Source organism: Ipomoea nil, unplaced genomic scaffold, assembly GCF_001879475.1.
Source record: "Ipomoea nil cultivar Tokyo-kokei standard unplaced genomic scaffold, Asagao_1.1 scaffold1900, whole genome shotgun sequence".
NCBI classification, from domain to species: domain Eukaryota; kingdom Viridiplantae; phylum Streptophyta; class Magnoliopsida; order Solanales; family Convolvulaceae; genus Ipomoea; species Ipomoea nil.
The window spans coordinates 1,689,068-1,713,202 of record NW_017618328.1 but is presented as its reverse complement, the minus strand read 5'-3'; the positions used below and the strand labels follow the sequence as shown (position 1 = coordinate 1,713,202).

Here is a 24,135-nt window from a genome sequence, read left to right as displayed (position 1 = left end):
AGAGGTGATTTCAAGCTTACCACCATCCTTTGTCACAACCATGTGACGATAAAATTCCTTAACCAAACTTGGGTATGTCTCGGCCCTTATGGCGAGGAACCCATCTAACAACCCTTGAAATCTAAGCATATCCAACAAAGAATTAGAGAAAGATTCCGGGTCGAAAGCTTTACCTTCAAGAACGAGATAATGGGCATCCACCCAATCCTCCTTTCTAACCAAACTTGATCTTCTAGGCATGATTAGGAGACGACCCAAAGCTCAACACAAGAAAACCAAAACTTTCATCTTCTTTCTCTTCCTTCTTCTCGCTGCTCTCATTCTCGACGGCCCGGCGGCAGCGACTCCGGCAGACGACGACGGCGGCTTGGTCTTCAACGGCGACGGGGTCCGGCGGGGGCAGGTGGTGGCGACGGGTTGAGGGAGGGGGTTGGTCTCGGCTGACTCACGGGTAGGGAGAGGGGAGAGAAAAAGAAAATTTGGGATATAGGGATTTGGGGAAAATTTGGGAAAGAAGATGATTTAATTTGGGAATTTGGGTAAAGTGGGAATTTATGGTTTAGATGGAATTAAAATTGGGTAAGTTTCAAGAAATATAATTAGCTCAAGTGGTTAAAGGGTTGGGTTAGCAAATGGTACACTCGGGTTTAAAACTCAAGGTTTGCAAATAAATGTTTTACTTGTCTTTTAGGCTACACAAGAAATGATTTTTTATGGATTTTCTATTCCCAAACTCAAAGAATACTTGGAGAAATTTAGGTGACTCTCAAGAAGGAAGGTTTGAAAAATATCCACGTGCCAAGATTATGGAATTAACCCAAGCATGACTCATTTTAGGGACAAACAACTAACTTCTATAAAAAGACTCGCACGTAAAGCTAAGAGAATTATTCATCAAAGAAGGTTTACGACTATAATCAAAAGAATCATTCACTCGGGAAAATGTGACAAAGATAACAAGGCAACTCAAACAGACAACGAAGGAACAAAACAACACACGAAGGCAACAAAGATGAAGATGCGTTCTAAAGACAAGGGTAGGCTAGAAAAAGGTTACCTACTAGCTCCTCCTCCACTAAGCCTTCGGTCTCCGCTTGCGATCGCCCCATCACAAAGACTCTCCGGCTGCTCCACGGTTTGAACTACCTCCTACTGCTCCTCCGGCTCCTGGGGTGGTGGCAACGCCCTTTGATTGGCTTGCTGAGGACACTCGGCGACCTTGTGACCCCTATCTCCGCAACGAAAACACCGGAACGCTTGACCATGACAATCCTGACCCGCATGCACCTTCCCACACCTACGGCATGCAAACGTCTTGACTTGATGTCCATGCTCCGCTCGATTGGGCCCTTGGGTTGGAGATGATGCATTCCTAGTTTGGAAGCTTGGTCGCTGCTTCTTATAGTTGGAAGAGCTTCCACTCTCAGTCCTCTTTCTTGCAAACTCAAAGGATCCACGCTGCAGCTGCTGAACGCGATACAAATCCGCGGCACTCACATATGCATCCTTCAAAGAACTCGGCCTACTCACGGTTAAGGCCTTTCGTGCCTCATAATTCAAGCCAGCAACGAACTTCTCAACTTTGGCGAGCTCGGTAGGCACAAACATTCGGGCGAAGCGCGCAAGCTCTAGAAACTTCTTGTGGTACTCGACCACCGATAGAGATCCTTGCTGAAGATGAAGGAATTCCTCATACATCGCGGCTCGCACATGCGCCGGATAAAACCTCTCACGCATCCGATCTTTCAGGGCAGACCAATCAAACTCGGGCTCCTCGAGGCAGGCTGGACCCTCGTGTATCCACCATAGATCGGCCTCATGACTGAAGTAGAACATCGCCAGCTCTACCCTCCGCTCTTCCGGACAACCAACAACCGAGAAGATCTTATCAAACGTTCTCATCCACTCCTCTAAGACAACCGGGTCTTCTTCACCCGCGAAGGTCGGTGGTCTGTGACCCGACACGAGACGCCCCATGTCCCTATGCCCGACAGGCTGAGGAGGTGGCACGGGATGGTTATTGTTCAGCAACGCCTCACTAAGAGTCTGCATAGTCTGGGTCAACTGTTGTAGGTTCTGGGCAATCTGCTCATTCGTCAGAGCCTCCGGAGTACGCGCACGTTGACGAGGAGGCATCGCAAACTTCTACAACAAGACGACAAACAAGGAAACAACTGTAAACAACGCTCAACTCACCGCGCATCCTAGAATCCTAAGCCTAAACACTTAGATTCTTATGGTCACTTTAAGGTCTCAAACCACACTTAGCCACTTAGAAGTCTAGACTCTATCATCCTAGGCTCAAACCTAGGCTCTGATACCAACTGTAACACCCCTAATTTCCATTATAAATTAAACCTTAATCATGCAGATAACTAGCCATAATAACATACACAGCGGAAGACTAAACATGGAATATATAGGAAATATAGGGTGCTATGCCACGCCCACCCAAAGGTGAATGAACAGGCGAAAACATCTGCACAAAATCCACTATCTGAAATAAGTTAATGACATGAGTACTAAAATCTAACAACGGCACACAGGCCAAAACGTCTCAAGTTTAAGGGATTTATGCTAACAGGCTCTAGACCGCGCTCTCGTCTACTCAGCACCTGAAAGAAGCATATAAAATATGGGACGACGCCCGGTAGGCGAATGATGCTGGTAACCCACCAATACATGTGAAATATCATAGATAGATAGGATATATGTATACAAAATCATTTGCGAAACGGGATATATATATATATATATATATATATATATATATATATATATATATATATATATATATATATATAAGTTCAAAAGCAAGAGCAGAAGTCAAGCACAAGACTCAATGCACTCACAACCAAGATACGGGAACACATCCCATGACACAAGAAGTAATAACGACCCACAAAAACGGCTCAAGGCATAATCTATCATCACTCAGTAGATTAACACCCGACATGCATAACACAACCATTGGCAAGACATGCCTTTGTGACATCACACGTCACAAATAGAGATATACACAACAACGGCTACACAAGCCTTCGTGACATCACCCATCACGAATTGAGATGTCTTCCTTATGCCCGGTTCCAACCTTATGGCTACCCCCAACCTTATTTCTAGTTCCAACCATTACCTCCAGAACCCCTGTACAACCAAGTCTAACCTTTTACCTCCTAGGACCGTCATCCCCCATCAACAACCACCAACAAGACCACCGATTCATAGTACACCAGGATACCGATCACACACATGGCAACAAATGCCACCCAAGAAATACATGAAGCCATCACTCAGGTCACAAACTCCATAATCGCGTCATGGCCACCACGAGGACCACTGCCGTACCTTGGTGACTAATGTCCCATACCATTAATCGTGCAATCCAGGTACAGCCACACACACCACACCACAATAGGAATCAATCAACGGATCACAACGAAGATATGAAACCATACTCAATCAAGGAATGGATCACAATCCAACAAAAACGATGATTGACACAAGTTATCATCCACAATAGGAAAGGACAAACAACACACACGCTAGTATTTAAACACCGAACTAGCATGCTTATCAAACGGGTAAACTGAACGTAGTTCCGAAGAACACACAAGACTCATCACAGTTCAACGAATCACAATGTTGAACACTTAGCACGATTCAAGACACCAAAACCTACATGGATTCCTACCATATAGTTCTAGACATACAAAACATCAAGAAGACGCTCAAATAGTTCCACCAAAACAACATCGGGAAGTCAAAAGACCAAATACCGAGTCAAAAGAATCACGGGGAACAAATCCCCACACAACCAACATATGTACCCCGCGGGTGGACCCCCAGCCGTCGTTCCGCCCGCGGGTACCACACCCATCGGCCATGTACCCCGCGGGTAGGGCGGCGGGTGGACGCCTACCCGCCGTTCCGCCCGCGGGTACACACCCTGTACCAAAATAATCCCTTCGGGGATTTTCAACACCAAGCTCAAATTCAAGTCCAAAACATGCCAAATCTCACCAAATACAACAAAATTACTTGAATCAAAGGAATAGGCAAGCAATGGCATACATGAACCCTAATAACAAGCTCTAGATATGCATTTTCACAAGACAATGCATAAACACTCACATTTCATAGCAAAATCACATGTAGAATCGAACAAATCATCATATAGGTAAGAAAAATAGATTTTGTAGAGCATGGGTTACCTCATGAAGACTTATCATTCACTTACAACACTCCTCAAGCTCCTAACAAGGTCCCCTTTTCACACCTACTTCATGAACACACCAAAACATCATAAAGATTTCATCTTTAGAAAAAGATACCTTAGAAAACACTAAAAACACAAAAGGAGCTTAGATCATACCCTCCTAGATGTTCAAAAGTAGGAAAGGTGGAATCTTGAAGAAAAACTTGGAAGATCTTGGTAGCCCTAGATTTGGCTTGGAGAGAAAGCTATCTAGCTTTTAGAGAGAAGGGAGAGGTTATGATTTTTGGAGAGTGTTTGGGAGAAATGAAATGTGTCTCTTAGGTTAGCTTGAAAGACTATTGCCAAGGAAATGTCTTATTTAACCTTACTAAGATGAAATGTGTAAGGGAACAAGGGAACTACTCACAAAGCTTTAGGTACAACATTTGACTTTGGGTTGACTAGTCAATTACTAGTCCCCGACTATTGAATTTCAGGAATTTAAGGAATTAAATTACCAATTGGTTTAGGATTAATTACTTAATTAATCCCTTAATTGAATTTTAGATTACGAGGTGTCACATCGACAGTCTCACTCTTTTGACTCTCAACAACTCACCAACAACAAAACCATATCCCAGTCCTTATATTGTGCACCGCGGTAAAAGACGACGCCGTTACCGTTAGCGGAGTGTGTGTTTTGTGTTTTAATTACCAACTGAAACTATAGTGTATCTAAACTGACACTGTCTCACCTATTATTTTTATATTATCAAGTGGAATTGCAATTGAAATGAATTGAAACTGTAGTTGTATTGAAATGAAACTGCAGTGTATACAAAATGAAACTGAATAACAATTTCACATAAAATAATACTGTAGTTGTGTTGAAATGAAACTACAGTGTATATACAATGAAACTGAATAACATTTCACTTATTTGAGTGTATATTGTGAAATGAAGCTGTAGTTATATCGAAATGATCATGTAGTTGTGTTTTAATGAAATTATAGTGTATATCAAAAATTAAATAACATTTTCACATATTTGAGTGTATAAATATCGAATGAAACTGTAGTTATATCGAAATGAAACTGTAATTGTGTTGAACTGAAACTGCATTGTATACAAAATGAAACTGAATAACAGAGTTACTTTTTGTGGAACAGTTTGGAACGACGGGAAACATGTTCCGTTTCTTTCATTAAACAAAACGAAGTCGTTTTGAAGTTTGGTGCATAATCGATTATACACCGCCGTGCACGATATAATTTGCCACTATATCTCATACTGGTCGGAAGCCAATCATTCACTAATGGTGTGGCATTGTTAACATGTTTACACAATATCTCAAACATGTGGCTACCCTAGTCCATACGCACACCATTCAAAATACATACCATGCATCATTTTCTGTTCATCATGCGTATAGATATCTCGGCTACTAAACTTTCCATCAATACACTTGCAAATAATATCCCAAAACATACCATAATCATTCTTTAACAAATTCTTCCTACACAAATTTTGGGCGCTACCGGTGCAAGGCAAATTATATCGTGCACCGCGATGCATAATCGATTATTCATCGCGCATCAAAACGATGTCGTTTTATTTAATGAAAAGAAACAAAATCTTCGCAAAATATAACTCTGTTCTTCAGTTTCATTTTGTATACACTACAGTTTCAGTTCAACACAACTACAGTTTCATTTCGATATAACTACAGTTTCATTCAATATTTATACACTCAAATATTTGAAAATGTTATTTAATTTTATTTTATATACATATAGTTTCATTAAAACACAACTACATGATAATTTCTATATAATTACAGCTTCATTGTACAATATACCCTCAAATATGTGAAATGTTATTCAGTTTCATTTTATATATACTGTAGTTTCATTTCACCCCAAATACAGTAAAATTTTGATATAACTGCTGTTTCATTTGATAATATAAAAATAATACGTGAGACAGTGTCGGTTTAGACACAGTGTGTCACTTCGTTATAACTGCAGAAACGGCACCATTTTGTCGCCCGTTTTGTCGCGCGGTGCATAATCAATTATGCACCGCAGTGCACGATATAACGACTGCCGGTGCATCTTCACCATGCATTTGGGCCCAAAAGCTAGGTATGTCAAATTTATGATCTTTCACCCTCAAGGTTGAGACTTGAAAGTTATAAATTCTCCTTCTATCATCAACATTAATAACCACATCACTTTCTCCTACTTTGGAGATGACCAAACCAGTACTATCAATCTTAGCATTCATATAAAATGGGGTCACTTCATCTTCAAAGAAACCTACGTAATTGAAATTGCATACCCTTAGTAGACCACACTCTTCCAAAGAGTTTATGATTTTGACCGCCAAATCCTTATCTTGGGCCTGCTTCTTGAAGAATTCGACGTCCAAAAGCATCCCGCAATGATGCTTCTTGACCTTGTTCGGTGCTCCAGTGGCTCCTTTAGTTGCATCATCTCCTTCCACAGGTATATGCTCATTGTCCATCTCAGATATAGAGGATTGAACTAGGAAGGATTTGGAAATTTTTTAGAAGATTCCGGTGAAGGGTTTATCGGCAGTGTGTGTCGAGAATTTTGGGTGAATGGGTGTGTAAGTGTACAATTTTAGTACACATTAAACCTTTGTTGGCTAATTTATTTAGTCTCACCAGAATTAGAATTAATTAGTTTTATTTAGTTTAAAACTCATGTTTTGGACCACTTCCTATCATTTAACATTTGCATGGCTATATTTTAATTTGTTGATTGGAAAAAGAAAAGTCAGCAATGCAGTGAGTATTTGGAGGTATTCAAATAAAACATGTGGCTTTGATTTAATGAAGAGGTTGAGATGCTTATTATGAGGATCAATGTAATACATATCTAATGCTATAAAAGGAGAACTCGCCAAAGTGGAAGGTTGCCATTTTTTAGAATTGATATATTGAGTAAAGGAATTTCTAGAAAGCTACTGCATAAATATCTATTGTTATTTTATTATTTCTTGAGAAATTCTGCCTGAGCTACACAGTCAGTACCTGGTACAGCTGAAGCTTCGCTTGAAGATTGCTATGGCATGCACGGTTCAGTCCTGAATAGGTGTTAGGAAGGGTTGTAGTAGTAAAGGCTGAGAGCCATTTGTACTTACCTCTTGTAATACTCCTTGGTGAACAACTATAGTGGATTGGGCAAACGTGGGTTGCCCCGCAGACGTAGGAGAATCGCTCCGAACTGCGTAACAGTTCTCTTGTGTTATTGTTTTATTTTATGCTTTCAATTTTCTTTATTTACATTTGATTAAGAAATCTAATTAATCAACGCGATTGTTACATAACATAAAATCAAGTAGAAATATAAGTTAAATCTTACATTCAAGATTCACGGTGCAATTTCAATTGGTATCAAAGCATGTAGACTTAATTTATTAGGCTATCAATCTGGCTATTCCGTGCGTTTTGAACTCAAGCTTTCAGCAGCTTTTATTGCTTTTCTTTATTCTGTTAATTTGTTCAATCTCACGGGTTGTTGAGTGTTACAGAATGGATCGTGTTAAGGCTCTTCCCCAGCTAATCGGCGACAACTACGCTTATTAGAAAGCTCGTACACGTACACATCTAAAAGCTCAGGGTGATGCAGTATGGCGGTCCGTGGTGACAGGTTGGACTCATCGGACTAAAGCCAGTACCAGTGATGATGGAACGCGAGTAACTAAACCTGAAATCGAATGGTCCCAAACTGAAATAACTAATGCTAGATATAACGATAAGGCCTTAGATACGATTTACTCCCTTATGCATGAAAGTCAGTTTTCTATAGTTGCAGGTATTGATTCAACTAAAGGTGTGTGGGAGGCTCTTGAGTCAACTTACGAAGGAACTACGTCGATGAAACAATCAAAACTGCAGCTTGTCCAGCCCAACTTCGAAGAACTTCGGATGAATGAGGATGAGACTATCATAAACTTTCACACAGGTGTACAAGAACTGTCAAATCGTGCGATGGTCCTTGGTGAACCATTCTCGCAAGCGAAACTTGTTAAAAAAATCCTGAGATCCTTACCCCCGAGGTTCAGAATGAAAGTCACGGCTATCCAGGAACATGATGGCTGGGAGAACAAAACAATTACTTAGTTAATGGGAAATCTTAGAACCTATGAAATGGAAATCTTAACTGATCACACGAAAAAACAAAAAAATGTAGCTTTTGCCGCTGAAGAAAATAATATTGTATCTGATTCAGACGAAACAGGTGATGATACAGTTGTCTTTTTTACTAAACAGTTTTCTAAAAATTTGAAATAGGTATCCAAAAATTCACGCAACAGAAATCCACAAAGAGGGGCAACATCGTCCAAATCTAGTCCCAAGACAGGTTCGTCAAACTTCAAGCAGTCTGTCTCACATCCAGGACAGTCCAAAGAAAAACCTAACAATAAAGGAATCAAGTGCTATGAATGTGAAGGCTTTGGACATGTACAAGCAGAGTGTGCCACCGATCTTAGACGCAAAAAGTCTATGTCAGCTATTACCTGGAGTGATGACGAGCCTGACGTTGAAACAACTGGATCTGATGCAGAAGAAATCTCGGGTAATTTTGTTGCTTTTACTGCACGTGTTGCTGGATGTTCAGAACTTGAAGAAGGGGCTGACTCATAGGGTGGTGAATATGTCTCAGCGGAAGATTTAATTAAATGCTTTATCTTTTGAAATTGAGTTTAATAAGTTGTACCTCAAATGGGAAGCCCTACGAAAAGCAAATCGTAGATTAGCTAGTGAGATAGGGATTGTAACAAATGCTAGCAAAGTGTATCAAACTCAAATAGCTGATAGGGATGTACTTCTTAAAGAAGCAGCTAACCGAGAAGAGAGACTGAAACAGGAAGTGCAGACCCTGAAGCAGGAGCTAAGCACCTACAAACGACAAATTCAAATGATGGACACCACTTCAACACTTGACAAAATCCTTGATTCTGGAAGAAAAACTTCTGTAATGAAGGTTACATATTAGGTTTTAAACCAGTATTAATGTAATGGTTAATTGCTATTAATTAAATCCACTCTTTCCTATATATACCAGGATATGATGTAGCTGGAGATTTTACACACCAAAAAATTTAAGCTTTTTCTCTCGAAACCATACTCATCTTCCTCTTTCTTTCTGTATTCAAAGTCGTGTTCTAGTTTGCCAGATTCTTTTGTTTGAGTACTCAAACATAGAATCGAGTGATTCGCTCAATTCAAACTAACCTTAATCCAAAAATCATATTTTCATAGTATTATTTCACTACACTTTTTTTTTTTTTTTTGGTATACCCAGGGTTTCCACCGTCGAATACAGTGACTAATCCCTTCGTTGAATTGTAGGCACCTCTTTTTGGGTGGGACAACTAACTTGAAGATCTAAGGCTGATCCATTCGCAAAGCCAAAGATCGAACCCTTGACCTTTGGTTAAGGATGGATGAGTCTCTTCCACTCAATTATCGAGGCGGCATCATTCTAGAAACAAGATAATCAACGGCTAATATGAGATTTACCTAAAGGGCTTGGACCAGGAAGTATTCGCGCTTGTACCGTTGATCCCTGGAAGAAGCTGGTCGCCCGGGCTCGATAGCAGGGTTATGGAGACCTAACGAGGTAAACAAGTCTAGGGTGCATGCATGCAAGTAAAATGATTGATACAGTTATATATTAAATATATTGATTGATATGCCATTTACAGTATGGGGATACAACGTATATATATGATAATATATGATATATGCATGCATGTTAATTAATTAAATTACATTAAATTCCCAATTCAAATTAGCCTAATTGTAAGTGAGTTATATAATTAATTGTTCCAATTGCCGATATGCTTAGTAGGAATGATGTATTTACTACGTTTACAAAACGGCTGACATTTTAGTTACGTCGCATGCCTGGCCTCCACAACATCCTCGTACTGTACGTTAAATTTGGTTCCAGACCAGTAGTACAAGGTTGTCTGATAGATCTGCAGTTACGTTACGATTCAAATGATTTTGAAGCTTGATGAGGAGGACGACGATGGATGTTCTCTTCTTCTCCTTCCTAGTTTGCCTTTTACTACTCGTTTCCTCCGTTCCTTCAGAATGCAACCCAAAACCTGTCATCTTCAATTTCGGTGATTCCAATTCCGACACCGGGAATTTTTTCATCATCCGTGGGATGCTTTCACAACTCCCACAAAACTTTTCTCTTCCTGTACAGGACCGTTTGTGTAATGGACGATTGGTACTTGATTTCCTATGTAAGTACAAATTTAGTAATATAAAGTTAAAATGCGGCTAGGTCCTCCAGTGCTTTTCAGATATAGTGATAATGTTTTGTGTTGTACGTTGTGGTGCAGGTGAAAGCTTGAATGCTCGTCATTTGAGTCCATTCATGGAATCTGTAGGCTCAAACTTCACAAATGGAGTTAATTTTGCGCTTGCCGGTTCTTCAGCTTTTCCAAGAAGTACTCCTTTTAGTTTGGCTGTTCAAGTTGCGCAGTTTGCTCGATTCAAAAGCCGTTCCCTTCAATTCTTTTCTCCAGGTTATATTATTCATTCAACAGTATTCATTATATTATATATAATACTAGCTTAATAGCATTATGGTATTGAAAATACTCTCTCCTCCTAAATTTCATCTCTTTTTGTACTTTTATTCATTGGGTGTAATGATTTGGTTAATCTGACTACTAAATAAATAGAGAGTTTAGTTACAAATTAGATAATGGGGGTGTGTTAAATAACTTCTGGCTTATTGGCTTAGTAGATTTGACTAGTTGATGGCATTATTAGCTTATTGTAGAAAGATATTTGGTAAATTAGATGTTAGTTGATACTGATTACATGCAAAATGACTTTTTTCAAAAAGCTGATCGTAAAAGTTGCTTTGAACAGCTTTTTGAATTTTAGCGTTTTAGAGCAATAAGCTGTTACAAAAAAAGCTAATTAATCACACACACATATTGGTTCTTTAACCAAGTCAAAGAGTTAATAGTGACCAAACATGTCAAAATTGGCTAATAAGCTAATGACTATGTTACCAAACCTGGCCAATGTCATGTCATGTCATGTAGGATGGATGGAGCGTTATGCTATGGACTCGTGTCCACCATGTGCATGGTGGACACGCTGTACATTCATAATTTCTATACTGAATATTCATAATTTTTGTACTGTAGATTCATAATTTCTATACTGTAGATTCATAAAATTTATAATGTAGATTTATAATTTTTATACTGCACATTCATAATTTCTATACTACACATTCATAATTTCTGTACTGTAGATTCATAATTTCTATACTGTAGATTCATAAAATTTATAATGTAGATTCATACAGTACAGAAATTATGAATGTGCAATATAGGAATTATGAATCTACAGTATAGATTTTATAAATCTACAGTATAAAAATTATGGATTTACAGTTTAGAAATTATGAATCTACAGTATAGAAATTATGAATGTACAGCGTGTCCACTATGCACATGGTAGACACGGGTCCATAGCATAATTTGCCTAGGATGGATTAAGACAAATTTTTATGTGGACCGTGGTCCACATAGCTATTATTAAAATGTACATTTTTAATATACTAAGTGTATGTTATTTGTGTACTGAATATACATTATTTGATAATATACAAAAATAATGTACATTTAGTATTCAAATAATATTCTTTCAAATATAATATACTTTTAATATATTAAAAATATATTTTTTATTCAAGGTCCACACAATTGTGTGAACCACAGTCTATAGAATAATGATTGTGGATTGAAGGAGTACCTAGTATTAGTGGTTTCAAATGGTCAGATTATCTTACAGCTCAGTTTAGGCCTAGTCTATTAGAGGCAGCCTTGCTTGGTTGCTAACTTGCTATATACAATTGTTATATCATGGACTATAGTTTATCGTACACATTGTGAACCCTAACCACATCATGTATTTATTACAATTAAGATATTATGTACCTTTAATTTATTTACATATTTATAATTTGTTAAGTAAATGTACATAATACTTTAACTGAATACACATAATTTAGTACGGAATTGACAATGTGCATAGTCGACCTTGGTGCACGATAATTTACATGTTGCTATATGGCTTGAATTGGAGGTGGCTTGGTCTGTACTCTGTAGTATAGACTAGATCAGGTCATCATTTTTTGTCCATGAATTGTTCCGTAATTGGCTTGCCGATGTTTGAATTTTTAAAAAATAAAATAATTTAATTAATTTATTAACTTTAATTTTTAATAAATAATGATTATTAATTCAAGGTTTTTAAAGATTTCTTTGACTTTTTTATATTATGATTTTATTTATATAAATGATTAACTATCATAAAAATATGTTAATAAATAATTTTTATGTGATATATATAAGTTAAAATAATAAAAATTAACATAAATTAATAAAAAGATTGATCACTATTTTTAAAATTTACTTGTCAATTTTAATGTATAGAAATAAAATCTTTAAATTGTAAATTATAATAAAAATATGTAACTACAAAAATAATAATTTATATTATGTTCTATATATATATATATATATATATATATATATATATATATATATATATATATATATATATATATATATATATATATATATATATATATATAGAAGAGCGCTCATATGCGGCGGGGTCTTACGGTGCGGCGGTGCGGTCAAATTCCAGAATACACCAACAGTGTTAACAATATGCACCAACAGTGTAATAAAAACACACCCCAATGAAATGTAATAAAACATCACAAAATACACCACAGACTCAAAAAAAACACACCATATAACTCACCACCCCCAATGGTGTATTTCCGAACAGTGTATGGTGTTTTTACTCACACCAAATGGTGTGTGTTTGGTGATGCAGGGCTCTGTTTACTCTGTTTTGTGTGGTGTATTTCCTAACGTTGATGGTGCATATTTGGTGAACTATTGGTGTTGCTGCACCGTAAGAAATAACCGCACCGTAAGACACTGTCGCACCTGAACCCGCCTACATATATATATATATATATATATATATATATATATATATATATATATATATATATATATATATATATATATATATATATATATATATATATATATAGCTAAGGACCAGGCCGAGGCTTAGCCAATTCGGTCCAAATTTTAATAGGACCATTTCTGTCCAAAAAGTAAGCGGGTTGGCCTGGCCCAAATCCACCTATTTTATACCTAACGGTATACCGTAGACTAGGGTCAGCAATGTGGTCCAAAAATTATGTGGTTTTAATTAGTTAATAATTATTATGTGTTTGTAAATAAATTGAAGATGCATAATATGTTTAATACAAGCACATAATAGTTAATTATATGCATATAATAGGTTAATTGCAGGTAGATAATATGTTAACTTCATATTATTATGCTCATGTAGTTAACATATTATGTGATTTCATTTTATTTATAGACACATAATTTGTTAACTATATTCACAAAATATATTAAATGAATTCGGATTAATACGAGCTAGGGTCTTCTAAGTATAATGGAACCGCCAAATTTAGTCCTAAATATTTAATTTAACCACACATGGTCTTTCCGTTTGTTTAAGTAAGGGCAAAGTTAGGACTAGAACTGGTTAAAAATTTGTAAGTTTAAGGACTCTATTTGATAAGTGGTTGTTAGTTGTTAGCTGATTGGGCTAATTAGAGGGTATACCTAGTTGATAACATTAGCTGATTGTAGAAAGGTGTTTGGTAAATTAGCTGTTAGCTGATAGCTGTTTGGTATAATTTCTTTTCTCAAAAAGCTAATTGCAAAAGTTGTTTTGAGTAGCTTTTTGAATTTTAGCATTTTGGAATATAAAAAGCTAATAACCAAAAACACTTATATTGATTTTTAAACCAAGTCAAACATCTAATAGTGGTCAAATGAGCTAAAATTGAGCAAATACCAATTTTAGTCCCACAAGTATTAGCAAAATGACGATTTAATCCACATGTTTAATTCCTACCAATTTTCATCCACGACTATTATTTTAGTACCAATTTTAATCCACAACTATTATTTTAATACCAAAGTTCATCATGTCAGTCACCTATCTATTTAAGACATCTCGAAATCTAGAAATTTTAAGGGCATTTTCGTCCTTTTCAACTTAATATTCTAATTTGAGCATAAATAAATGAATTTAAGCCCTAAGATCGATCACAATTCGTAGTTCTCCTCCTCATCCTACCTTAATTTGAGGAGGAAAACTGCGAATTGAGATAGATCTTAGGGCTTAAATCCCTTTATTCATGCTCAAATAGGGATCCTAAGTTGAAAAGCACGAAACTAGCCTTAATAATTTCATATTTCGGCATGTCTTAAACGAAGGAGTGATCGGCATGATAAATTTTGACACTAAAACTATAGTTGTGGATGAAAATTGGTACTAAAACAATAGTCATGAATGAAAATTGGTAGGAATTAAACATGTGGACCAAAACTGTCATTTTGCTAATACTCGTGGGACCAAAATTGGTATTTGCTCAGCTAAAATTGGCCTATAGATTAACTATTTTACCAAACAGGGCCAATGAGTTATTAATTTGAAAATTAAAGGACCCCATGTTGTTAAATTGAAAGTTTAGGTCTAAATATGACAATGCCACCATACTCAAAAGAGCTTAACTAGTATTAACTCTATTCAACTTATAATCTAAATGTTATTTTAAACTAGAGTTTACCGTGCATATAATTTGTCAGATTAACTATTTGTAGGAATTGAAGGTTTATTAGGAGAAGAGGACTTTGCAAATGGCGTTTATGTGATTGACATGGGACAGAACGATCTGGATACAGCATTTGCTTCGCATTCATATGCACAAGTTGTGGAGAGAATTCCCTCATTGATTGCAGAATTTGAAAATGCTATGTGGGTAAGCACCAGGCCAAAATTTAAAGGCAAATTATACTATGGATCGGGGAAATGACATTTACATTATGTGTCTACTTAACATATTAACGGTAAATAAATTATCTCCCTTTTTTATAATAAAAAAAAAACATATTAACGGTAAATAAATTATCTTTTAGCCACCAATTACTAGACTTTCCCTATCGGTCTCTACCCTTGTCAGTTTTAACTGCAACTGGCTCAATACCACTTGTTATGATCAAGTTCTTACCACCAGTGTTTCAAAAATCACTCCTAGATGTCGATCGACCGCCTAACATATCACCATAATATGTGGTCTAAGCGGCTAGCCACCTAGGCGCCGACAAGACCGCCTAGTCGGCTGATTAGCTATTGTTCTCTTTCTTTCTTTTTTATTTTTTTTTTTATAAAAAAATTTGATTATTTCACTGAAAACGAAGTCGTTTTGAACGAAATAACCCTAAATTGTTCAAACGCTTGATTTTTTTAAGGTTAATATTTATTCCATAATATTTTAGTATTAACTATTAAGGTATTTATTATTATAACTATCAAGTCTTAAAAAATTTTAAATAAATTTTAATATATATATAAAAAAATACACAGCTAGAAGTGTCTAACAATTTTTTCAATCATGATTACCACTAAGCCATTACATTTTCGAGAGACATTATGTTAGACTTGGCCCTTTACCAACTTCCGCCTAACAATCCCTCTAGCCATCAGACTTGGTCCTTCATCGATCTCCGCCTAACATTTAACTACAGAAGTATAGATACATACTTTTTGAAATAGATCCACAATACAAAGTAGACCTTGATTCATAGTATAAGAATTGGAATTTGAATATGCACATAATCTTCTGACTCTAATTAATTTAATTTGTATATAGAGACTGTACCTTCTAGGGGCAAGGAAATTCTGGGTACACAGCACAGGCCCACTAGGTTGCTTGCCTCTAATACTATCAAGAAGAAACTATTCCGCCGGAGATTTGGACCGCCATGGATGCTCAAGGGCCGTTAACCGAGCCGCACTGGAATTCAACGACCAACTATCCCGCCTCTGCCGCCAGCTCCGCCGCCGCATGAAGGAGGTCACGGCGGTGGTATATGTGGATGTGTTTGCAATCAAATATGACCTCATTGCCAATTCCTCCAAGTACGGTTTTGAAGAGGACCCTATGAGAGTGTGCTGCGGCCATGGCGGCGGCCGCTACAACTTCAATGCCACCTCCCAATGCGGCAGCCAGGATTTTCAAGTGTGTGACCGGATGTCTGAATATGTGAATTGGGATGGAACTCACTACACTGAAGCTGCTAACAAATTTGTTGCCACTAAAATACTTTCAACTGTTTACTCCACGCCTCGCCTCGCATTAGCTGACCTTTTCTTGCCCGGGTATGTTGCACCAGAATCAGTAAGTTAAATCTGTGTGAACTAACTAACATTTTCTTGAACATACTCACTCACTTAGTTCATGTGACACAATGTAATTAACCATCCCTTAATTAAGACCGCTTATTATTGTAGTATGATGATGTCAAAATTATATATGCAAGAGGTCCATCTCAAGCATGTATGCATGCAGGATGCCTTCTTATCTATCTTTTAGAGCAATCTCGGCAGACATAATTTTTTTGTTGATTTTTGTCTGGGTTACTCAGAGAGATCGAGGAAAGAGAAAAAGAGTAGAAAAAGAAAAAATTAAAATAATAAAATAATTTTGTAAAATAAATTGCCGGTTTATGCGCCCGGCTGGGTGCATTTGATGCGCACTGCGCGCACCGCGTCAAAATCACTTGTTTTTGTTTTTTGTTATCTGAACCGACAAAAAAATTTATGAATGGTTCTATTTGCACCACTCTTTAATTAAAATGGGATATAAAGTACATTGAAAATATAAAAATATGATAATTTATACGAGTAATAAATACATAAATGGTGCAAATAGCCTAATGGGTGATCAAAATGTTATTTGCACCTCCTTAATAAAACTGCATTTAATAGATTTAAGTAATAATTAATTAATTCAAAATTTAATTCATTAAATTTTTTTTAAAAAAAAAAATCATAGCCTTCTCACCAGAGAAGGCGATGGACATGCCTTCTCACCGGAGAAGGCAACCCAGAGGGTCGCCTTCTCACCGGAGAAGGCCACCCAGGTAGCCTTCTACCTGGGTTGTCTTCTCCGGTGAGAAGGCAACCCACTGGGCTGCCTCTCTGGTGAGAAGGCAGTCCCTTGCCTTCTCACCGGAGAAGGCGAGGGGTTTAATTTTTTTTTTTAATTAATAATTTGATTGTAAAAAAAATATAAAAAATAAATATTAGTCTTTGACCACATTAAATGATGGTGGTGCAAATATCACTTTTTAATTAGCACCACCTATAAAGTGGTTTGACCTATTAAATAGGTGGTGCAAATAGTAAAATAGGTGGTGTGAATAGAATTTTCCAAAATTTATACTTGCAAGAGCTTCTCAACTTTTCTCTCATTTCTTTTCTTTCCTCCACCTTAATATTGACCTCACAAAAAACTCTAAAAAGAAATCATTAATGTTGTTGCTAAAGTAATTAAACATTTTCAATAAATTATGGCAAAAGTGGATTTGCACTTTTGTTGTTTTCCGCAATTGTTATTTGCCCCACAATTATCTCTAACTTGAGTTATTCTTATAATATTCAATATTTTTCTTAGTTTTATGTTTCTATGAAATTAATGTGCTTTGACATTATTCTAATTTTGATTTCCAATGTACTGGAATATTATTTTCAGTACTGGAATATAATATTCAGTGCACAGAGAATATAATTTTCCGAGCAATGACGGATTGTGTTCAAAAATTAACTATATAGTATTTGATACTTGTTCTCCAAATATTAACTATACAGATGAATGATTTTTCATTTTGTCAACTAAACATTCTAAGTGAGGCAACTAAAGAGTCGGTTAGGCAAAAAATTCATGTTTGGTAATTAATTAGTACTTAGTAGTGTGTTTGAACTTTGGATTGCTATTTTCTTATATAATGTGTTAGACTTTAGATTTGGACTATATGAATATGTATTGTTTGGTAGTGTGTTTGGAAAATTAGAAAATGTTAAAAATTGGCGTTCTTAAACCGAACAAAACTAATTTTGAACTAAAATCGAACTTTTTCAAACAGAATTGAAACCGAACCGAAGTATAATGCTAAACCGAATGGTATAACTTTTTAAATATCGAGATACCAAAATCGAAAAAAAAAAAAAAAAAAAAAAAAGTCGAACCAAAATCCCGAAACACCCACCCCTTAAAAGGAACTTTCTGGGATGTCTTCCACTATTTTTCTTCAACCACAATGGTTAAAGTTTGGAATAAGGGTCAAATAGGCCATCGAACTGCACAAGATAATGCAATTAGGCCACTGAACTTAAAAAATCAACAATTAGATCCCTAAACTAACCAATTTCAAACAAATCTTCCAATTTGTAGGTTTCCAACAGGTTAACAGGTCATCCTCCCAAATTATTTATTTTTTAAAAAATAAAATTTACAAATTAATTATTTAAGTAATTAAAAAAAAAAAAAACAGAAACGGCGCCAGTTTCTTCGTCTCCATGGCCGGAGACGAAGAAATCGTCGTCTCCGGCCGTGGAGACGAAGAAACTGGCCGGAGACGAAGAAGTTTCTTCGTCTCCAGCCGTTTCTGTTTTTTTTTTTTTTTTTTAAATTTTAATAATTAATTTTTAAATTTTATTTTTTTAAAAATAATTAATTTGGTTGTTGACCTGTTAGAAACCTTCAAATTGGATGAATTGTTAGAAATTGGTTAGTTTAGGGACTCAATTGTCGGTTTTTTGGGTTCAGTGACCTAATTGTATTATTAGGTGCAGTTCGATGGCCTATTTGACCCTTATTCCGTTAAAGTTTTATTATTATTATTATTATTATTATTATTATTATTATTATTATTATTTTTGTAGGCTTTCTGTTAGATTGTTGCATTTTTGGAGAAGATTGAAAAAATAAAATAAAAAAGAAACTTTGTGCACCCAACGGGCTTGTGAAAGGCAAGTGCCCGCCACACGTGCACGTTCTGCGAATGTTGTTATATATATATATATATCGGTAAGATCAAATAAAAATTATTGTTCTTGTGTAAAGTGTACAATCAAATTTTACAAGTTGCACAATCCAAATACAAAAATAATGATAGAAATTCAGCTTTTTAAGATACACAATCACTTATCAAATGCACAATCAAGCATGCATTATAAAATGCACAAAGAATAATTCACAGAAGAAAGATTATTCTCATCTAATCCTGTGCCAATTCAAACCGTTTGCAGTAAACCCTTTCTCTTCTCTCCTTTCTCATCCCCTTGAAAAAACCCTACCAAAAACCCGCTTAAAACTCCAATAAAGTTGCTCTTACAATTGAAGTGGTGCTCAATCTATACTATATATAAAAACAAAATCCTGAAATTTTAACTTCCCGTCCAATTCCTAAAAAATCTCTCTTCCTAATAAAATATATTGATTTCTACTTTCCCATTCGTACAATAATTCTGCGTTAAAATTCTATTCTAATATTATAAAATAGGGTAATACAATCTATACTATATATAAAAACAAAATCTTCAAATTTAAACTTCCCGCCCAATTCCTAAAAAATCTCTCTTCCTAATAAAATATATTGATTTCTACTTTCCTATTCGTACAATAATTCTGCGTTAAAATTCTATTCTAATATTATAAAATAGGGTAATACAATCTATACTATATATAAAAACAAAATCCTGAAATTTTAACTTCCCGCCCAATTCCTAAAAAATCTCTCTTCCTAATAAAATATATTGATTTCTTCGTACAATAATTCTGCGTTAAAATTGTATTCTAATATTATAAAATAGTGTAATACAATCTATACTCTATACTATATATAAAAACAAAATCCTCAAATTTTATCTTCCCGCCCAATTCCTAAAAAATCTCTCTTCCTAATAAAATATATTGATTTCTTCGTACAATAATTCTGTGTTAAAATTATATTCTAATATTATAAAATAGTGTAATACAATCTATACTATCTATACTATATATAAAAACGAAATCCTGAAATTTTAACTTCCCGCCCAATTCCTAAAAAAATCTCTCTTCCTAATAAAATATATTGATTTCTACTTTCTCATTCGTACAATAATTCTGCATTAAAATTCTATTCTAATATTATAAAATAGTGTAATACAATCTATACTATATATAAAAAAAAAATCCTGAAATTTTAACTTCCGGCCCAATTCCTAAAAAATCTATCTTCCTAATAAAATATATTGATTTCTACTTTCCCATTCGCACAATAATTCTGCGTTAAAATTCTATTATAATATTATAAAATAGGGTAATACAATCTATACTATATATAAAAACAAAATCCTGAAATTTTAACTTCCCGCCCAATTCCTAAAAAATCTCTTTTCCTAATAAAATATATTGATTTCTTCGTACAACCGCCAAGGCAATGAATATGAAAGAAGAAAATAGGGAAGAAAGAATTAAAAAATGCAAGCCGGATTCAATTGGTAGACTTGGTACTATTTAAGCATGTATTTTCAGTTTTGAAAACAACTTTGAATTGTGTTCCTAATTTCTTGAAAAAAGAAAGAATAGTTCTCAATTTTGAAAATGGGAAAAGAACATAGTAAATACCTAGATAATTTTCAATTTTCGAAAATTCTTGAAAATTTCTAAATGCCTCTAATGTCAAGGCCAAACAAGCTCAAACCAATCAAGGATATGCTCTCCAAGTAATTCCTATCATTAACAATCAAACAACTCTCCAAAACCTCCCCAAACCAATAGTCAAGATTGAGCTCCTCGTCCCACACAAAGGATGAGACCGATGCCCTTTCAAGTAGGATTCCAACTACCCTTTAAGCCACCCTTAAGCCAAGGCCACATCCCCACCGGCACAACGTACTGTGTTTTAGCCCGAGAGAACTTAAGGGACCCGACTTAAGCAATGACACTCCCCTCCTTCCACCCTCATCCCAAGATCTCAGTAGCTTTTAATCAGGATACTCCATTGTATTAGGACTTTGTCCCTCCTGATTATATTTCTCCATTTATTCGTTAATATATGCCAACGCTGTTGATTTTAAAAAAAAAAAAAATTTCCATAATATATGTAAATTTGTAATTTTTAAATTAATTAAAAAGGTGGAAGTTCAAATGTGAGAATTATTTATTTTAAGTTTTGGCTTCTAATTAATTTTTTTTTGGGGTAATATTATCTAGAAATTATATGATTGTATGAATGAAGGATTTAAATGTTGAAGAAGATTATAACCTAAGTTTTTATTGATGAATGAAATAGACAATAGAATAGATCAAACGTACTGTAAGTGATAAATTATACTATAGTAAATCAAGTAATTATTGACATTCAAGTAAACTAAACTCCATAATTATACAATATGCTATTCTAAATCAATTCATAAGTACATAATCTATTTTACTCCTTCCGCTAGACAAAATAAAGGAACTTAGTCATCCTGTATGTATGTATGTAACTCTGGGTGTGAGTTAATTCTCTTTGATGTAAAGTTATATAAATTAAAAGAGAAATAAAACCTACATTTCAATCCATCAAATAAACTAAAAAAAATATTTAATTCATAATATTCATATACAAATCATAATTAAATAAGTCCATAACTATAATAGTAAAAATAATAACATAACTTTCTAAGCCTTTAAGGTTTTATATATAGTTTTTAACTTTCCTTTTATATTAAGTTATAAAAAGGTTTGTGTAAACGGTTTAACACAAAAAAATAATAATAATAATAATAAAAAAATTAATGGGTTAAACAAGTTCTTAATATAAGTTTAAGGGGTTACCATGTTAAAGACAGGAAACATAACGGGTCAAACCCGTTAACGACATACTGGATGTGATAAATCATACTATAGTAGATCAAGTAATTATACACATTCAAGTAAACTAAACTCCATAATTATTCAATATGCTATTCTAAATAGATTGTGAATAAAGAAAGATACAGAATTCAAGAGCTACATACATCCTTCCATTATCATATATATATATATATATATATATATATATATATATATATATATATATATTCAGCAAAGGGAATGCATAAATCAAAACTTCAAGTCTCACAAAGATGACCCAAAAGTGACCACCCACAACAAAGATGCTTCCTAGCTCTACTTTATTCAAACTAACTAGATATATGCCTCTAATGTAGAAATTGCTCCGTGAATATTGAAATAAAAAAGTAATGTATTTTTACTTGTTTTTAAGTTAAGTACCAGTTACGTTCATTAATTAAACTTGTTTAAACAAATATAAATAATGAAGACAAAAAGCATAAACGAAAGTAAAAATACAAAGAAATTGTTACGCAGTTCGGAGCTCATTCTCCTACGTCTGCGGGGCAACCCACGTCTGCCCAATCCACTATAGATGTTCACCAAAAGGAGTATTACAAGAGGTAAATATAGATGGCCTCCAGCCTTTACCACTATCACTCTTTCTAACACCTATCTAGGACTGACACACGAAAACCCGAACAATCTTCACAAGATGCTTCAGCAGTACCGCGTACTGATCATGTAGTACAGATTAAATATTCTTAAGAATTAGATAATAAAACATATTAAAATATGAAGCTTTGCAAATCAGATGTGCGCTCAGTATATTAATCTCAAAGTTGGCAAATTCTTCTTTCGAACAGCTTCTTTAAATGGTAGATAACAAGCCTCATTTGTGATCCTTAATCATAGCCTTTTACTTTTGTTCGAATGATTCACAGCCACATCTTTTGTTTTCTTTGAAAGCTTCATGTGCTGCTGACTTTCTCTTCATTCATCAATGCATACCATTCACACATTTAGATATCACATGGTCCAAAATAGAATAAATTCTAACAACTCTAATTAACTTCTTAATTGAAAACTAATAAAGCTATTACTAAATAAAATAGCCAATAAGTTTAATGTGTAAATAATTTTACACTTACAAATGTCAAGGCGAAACAAGGCTCAAACCAATCAAGGATATGCTCTCCAAGTAATTCCTATCATTAACAATCAAACAACTCTCCAAAACCTTCACAAACCAATAGTCAAGATTGAGCTCCCCGTCCCACACAAAGGATGGGACCGATGCCCTTTCAAGTAGGATTCCAACTACCCTTTAAGCCACCCTTAAGCCAAGGCCCCATCCTCACTGGCACAGCGTACTGTGTTTTAGCCCGAGAGAACTTAAGGGACCCGACTTAAGCAATGACACTCCCCTCCTTCCACCCTCACACCCAAGATCTCAGTAGCTTTTAATCAAGATACTCCTTTGTATTAGGACTTTGTCCCTCCTGATTATATTTCTCCATTTATTCATTAATATATGCAAACGCTGTTGATTTAAAAAAAAAAATAAAAAAATTCCATAATATATGTAAATTTGTAATTTTTAAATTAATTAAAAAGGTGGAAGTTCAAATGTGAGAATTATTTATTTTAAGTTTTGGCTTCTAAATGTTGAAATTAAAAAGATTAATTATAACCTATGTTTTTCTTGATGATTGATATAGAAAATAGAGTAGACTGATTCCGAGAAATCATACTATAGTATGTAGATGAAGTAATTATACACATACCAATACAATTAAAAATGACATACTATAGCAGCAGTAGCAGTAGCAGCAGCAGCAGCAGTAGTAGTAGTGCACACCAACTCTAAACCCAATCGTTATGCTATGGACCTGTGTCCAGCATGCATTGTGGACATCGTAACGGTGTAGGTAGTGGCACCGTTATCTTTTTTTTTTTTTTTTTTTTTTTTTTTTTTTTTTTTTTAAATTTTAGACCGCTTCGTTTTAGGAGTATATGTTCATAATTTTATCACTATATGTTCATAATTTCATAACTGTACATTCATACTTATATAACTGTACATTTATAATTCTGTAACTGTACATTCA

General features: G+C 35.0%; 2 protein-coding genes across 2 annotated transcripts; one reads left to right on the top strand and one right to left on the bottom strand.

The window, feature by feature from the left end:
- Nucleotides 1-1,149: 1,149 nt before the first annotated feature.
- LOC109193676 lies at nt 1,150-6,725 on the bottom strand. Its single transcript, XM_019344530.1, has 2 exons — nt 6,384-6,725; nt 1,150-2,145 (listed from the first exon to the last, which is right to left on the bottom strand). The coding sequence occupies exons 1-2, from the start codon at nt 6,723-6,725 to the stop codon at nt 1,150-1,152; spliced, it is 1,338 nt and encodes a 445-aa protein (XP_019200075.1).
- Nucleotides 6,726-10,267: 3,542 nt separating this feature from the next.
- On the top strand, nt 10,268-16,570 carry LOC109193675 (GDSL esterase/lipase At1g09390-like). The gene is made up of 4 exons (XM_019344529.1): nt 10,268-10,490; nt 10,590-10,775; nt 14,985-15,142; nt 16,034-16,570. The coding sequence occupies exons 1-4, from the start codon at nt 10,268-10,270 to the stop codon at nt 16,568-16,570; spliced, it is 1,104 nt and encodes a 367-aa protein (XP_019200074.1).
- Nucleotides 16,571-24,135: the final 7,565 nt, after the last annotated feature.

Excerpts from the sequence above, each read along its gene's own strand:
- LOC109193676 (XM_019344530.1), bottom strand. The coding sequence starts at position 6,725 with ATGGACAATGAGCATATACCTGTGGAAGGAGATGATGCAACTAAAGGA. Across the intron at positions 2,146-6,383 it reads GGAGAATTTATAACTTTCAA|AAGTTTGCGATGCCTCCTCG; the intron begins GTCTCAACCTTG and ends GTCTTGTTGTAG.
- LOC109193675 (XM_019344529.1), top strand. The coding sequence starts at position 10,268 with ATGGATGTTCTCTTCTTCTCCTTCCTAGTTTGCCTTTTACTACTCGTT. Across the intron at positions 10,491-10,589 it reads ATTGGTACTTGATTTCCTAT|GTGAAAGCTTGAATGCTCGT; the intron begins GTAAGTACAAAT and ends GTTGTGGTGCAG. Across the intron at positions 10,776-14,984 it reads CCTTCAATTCTTTTCTCCAG|GAATTGAAGGTTTATTAGGA; the intron begins GTTATATTATTC and ends AACTATTTGTAG.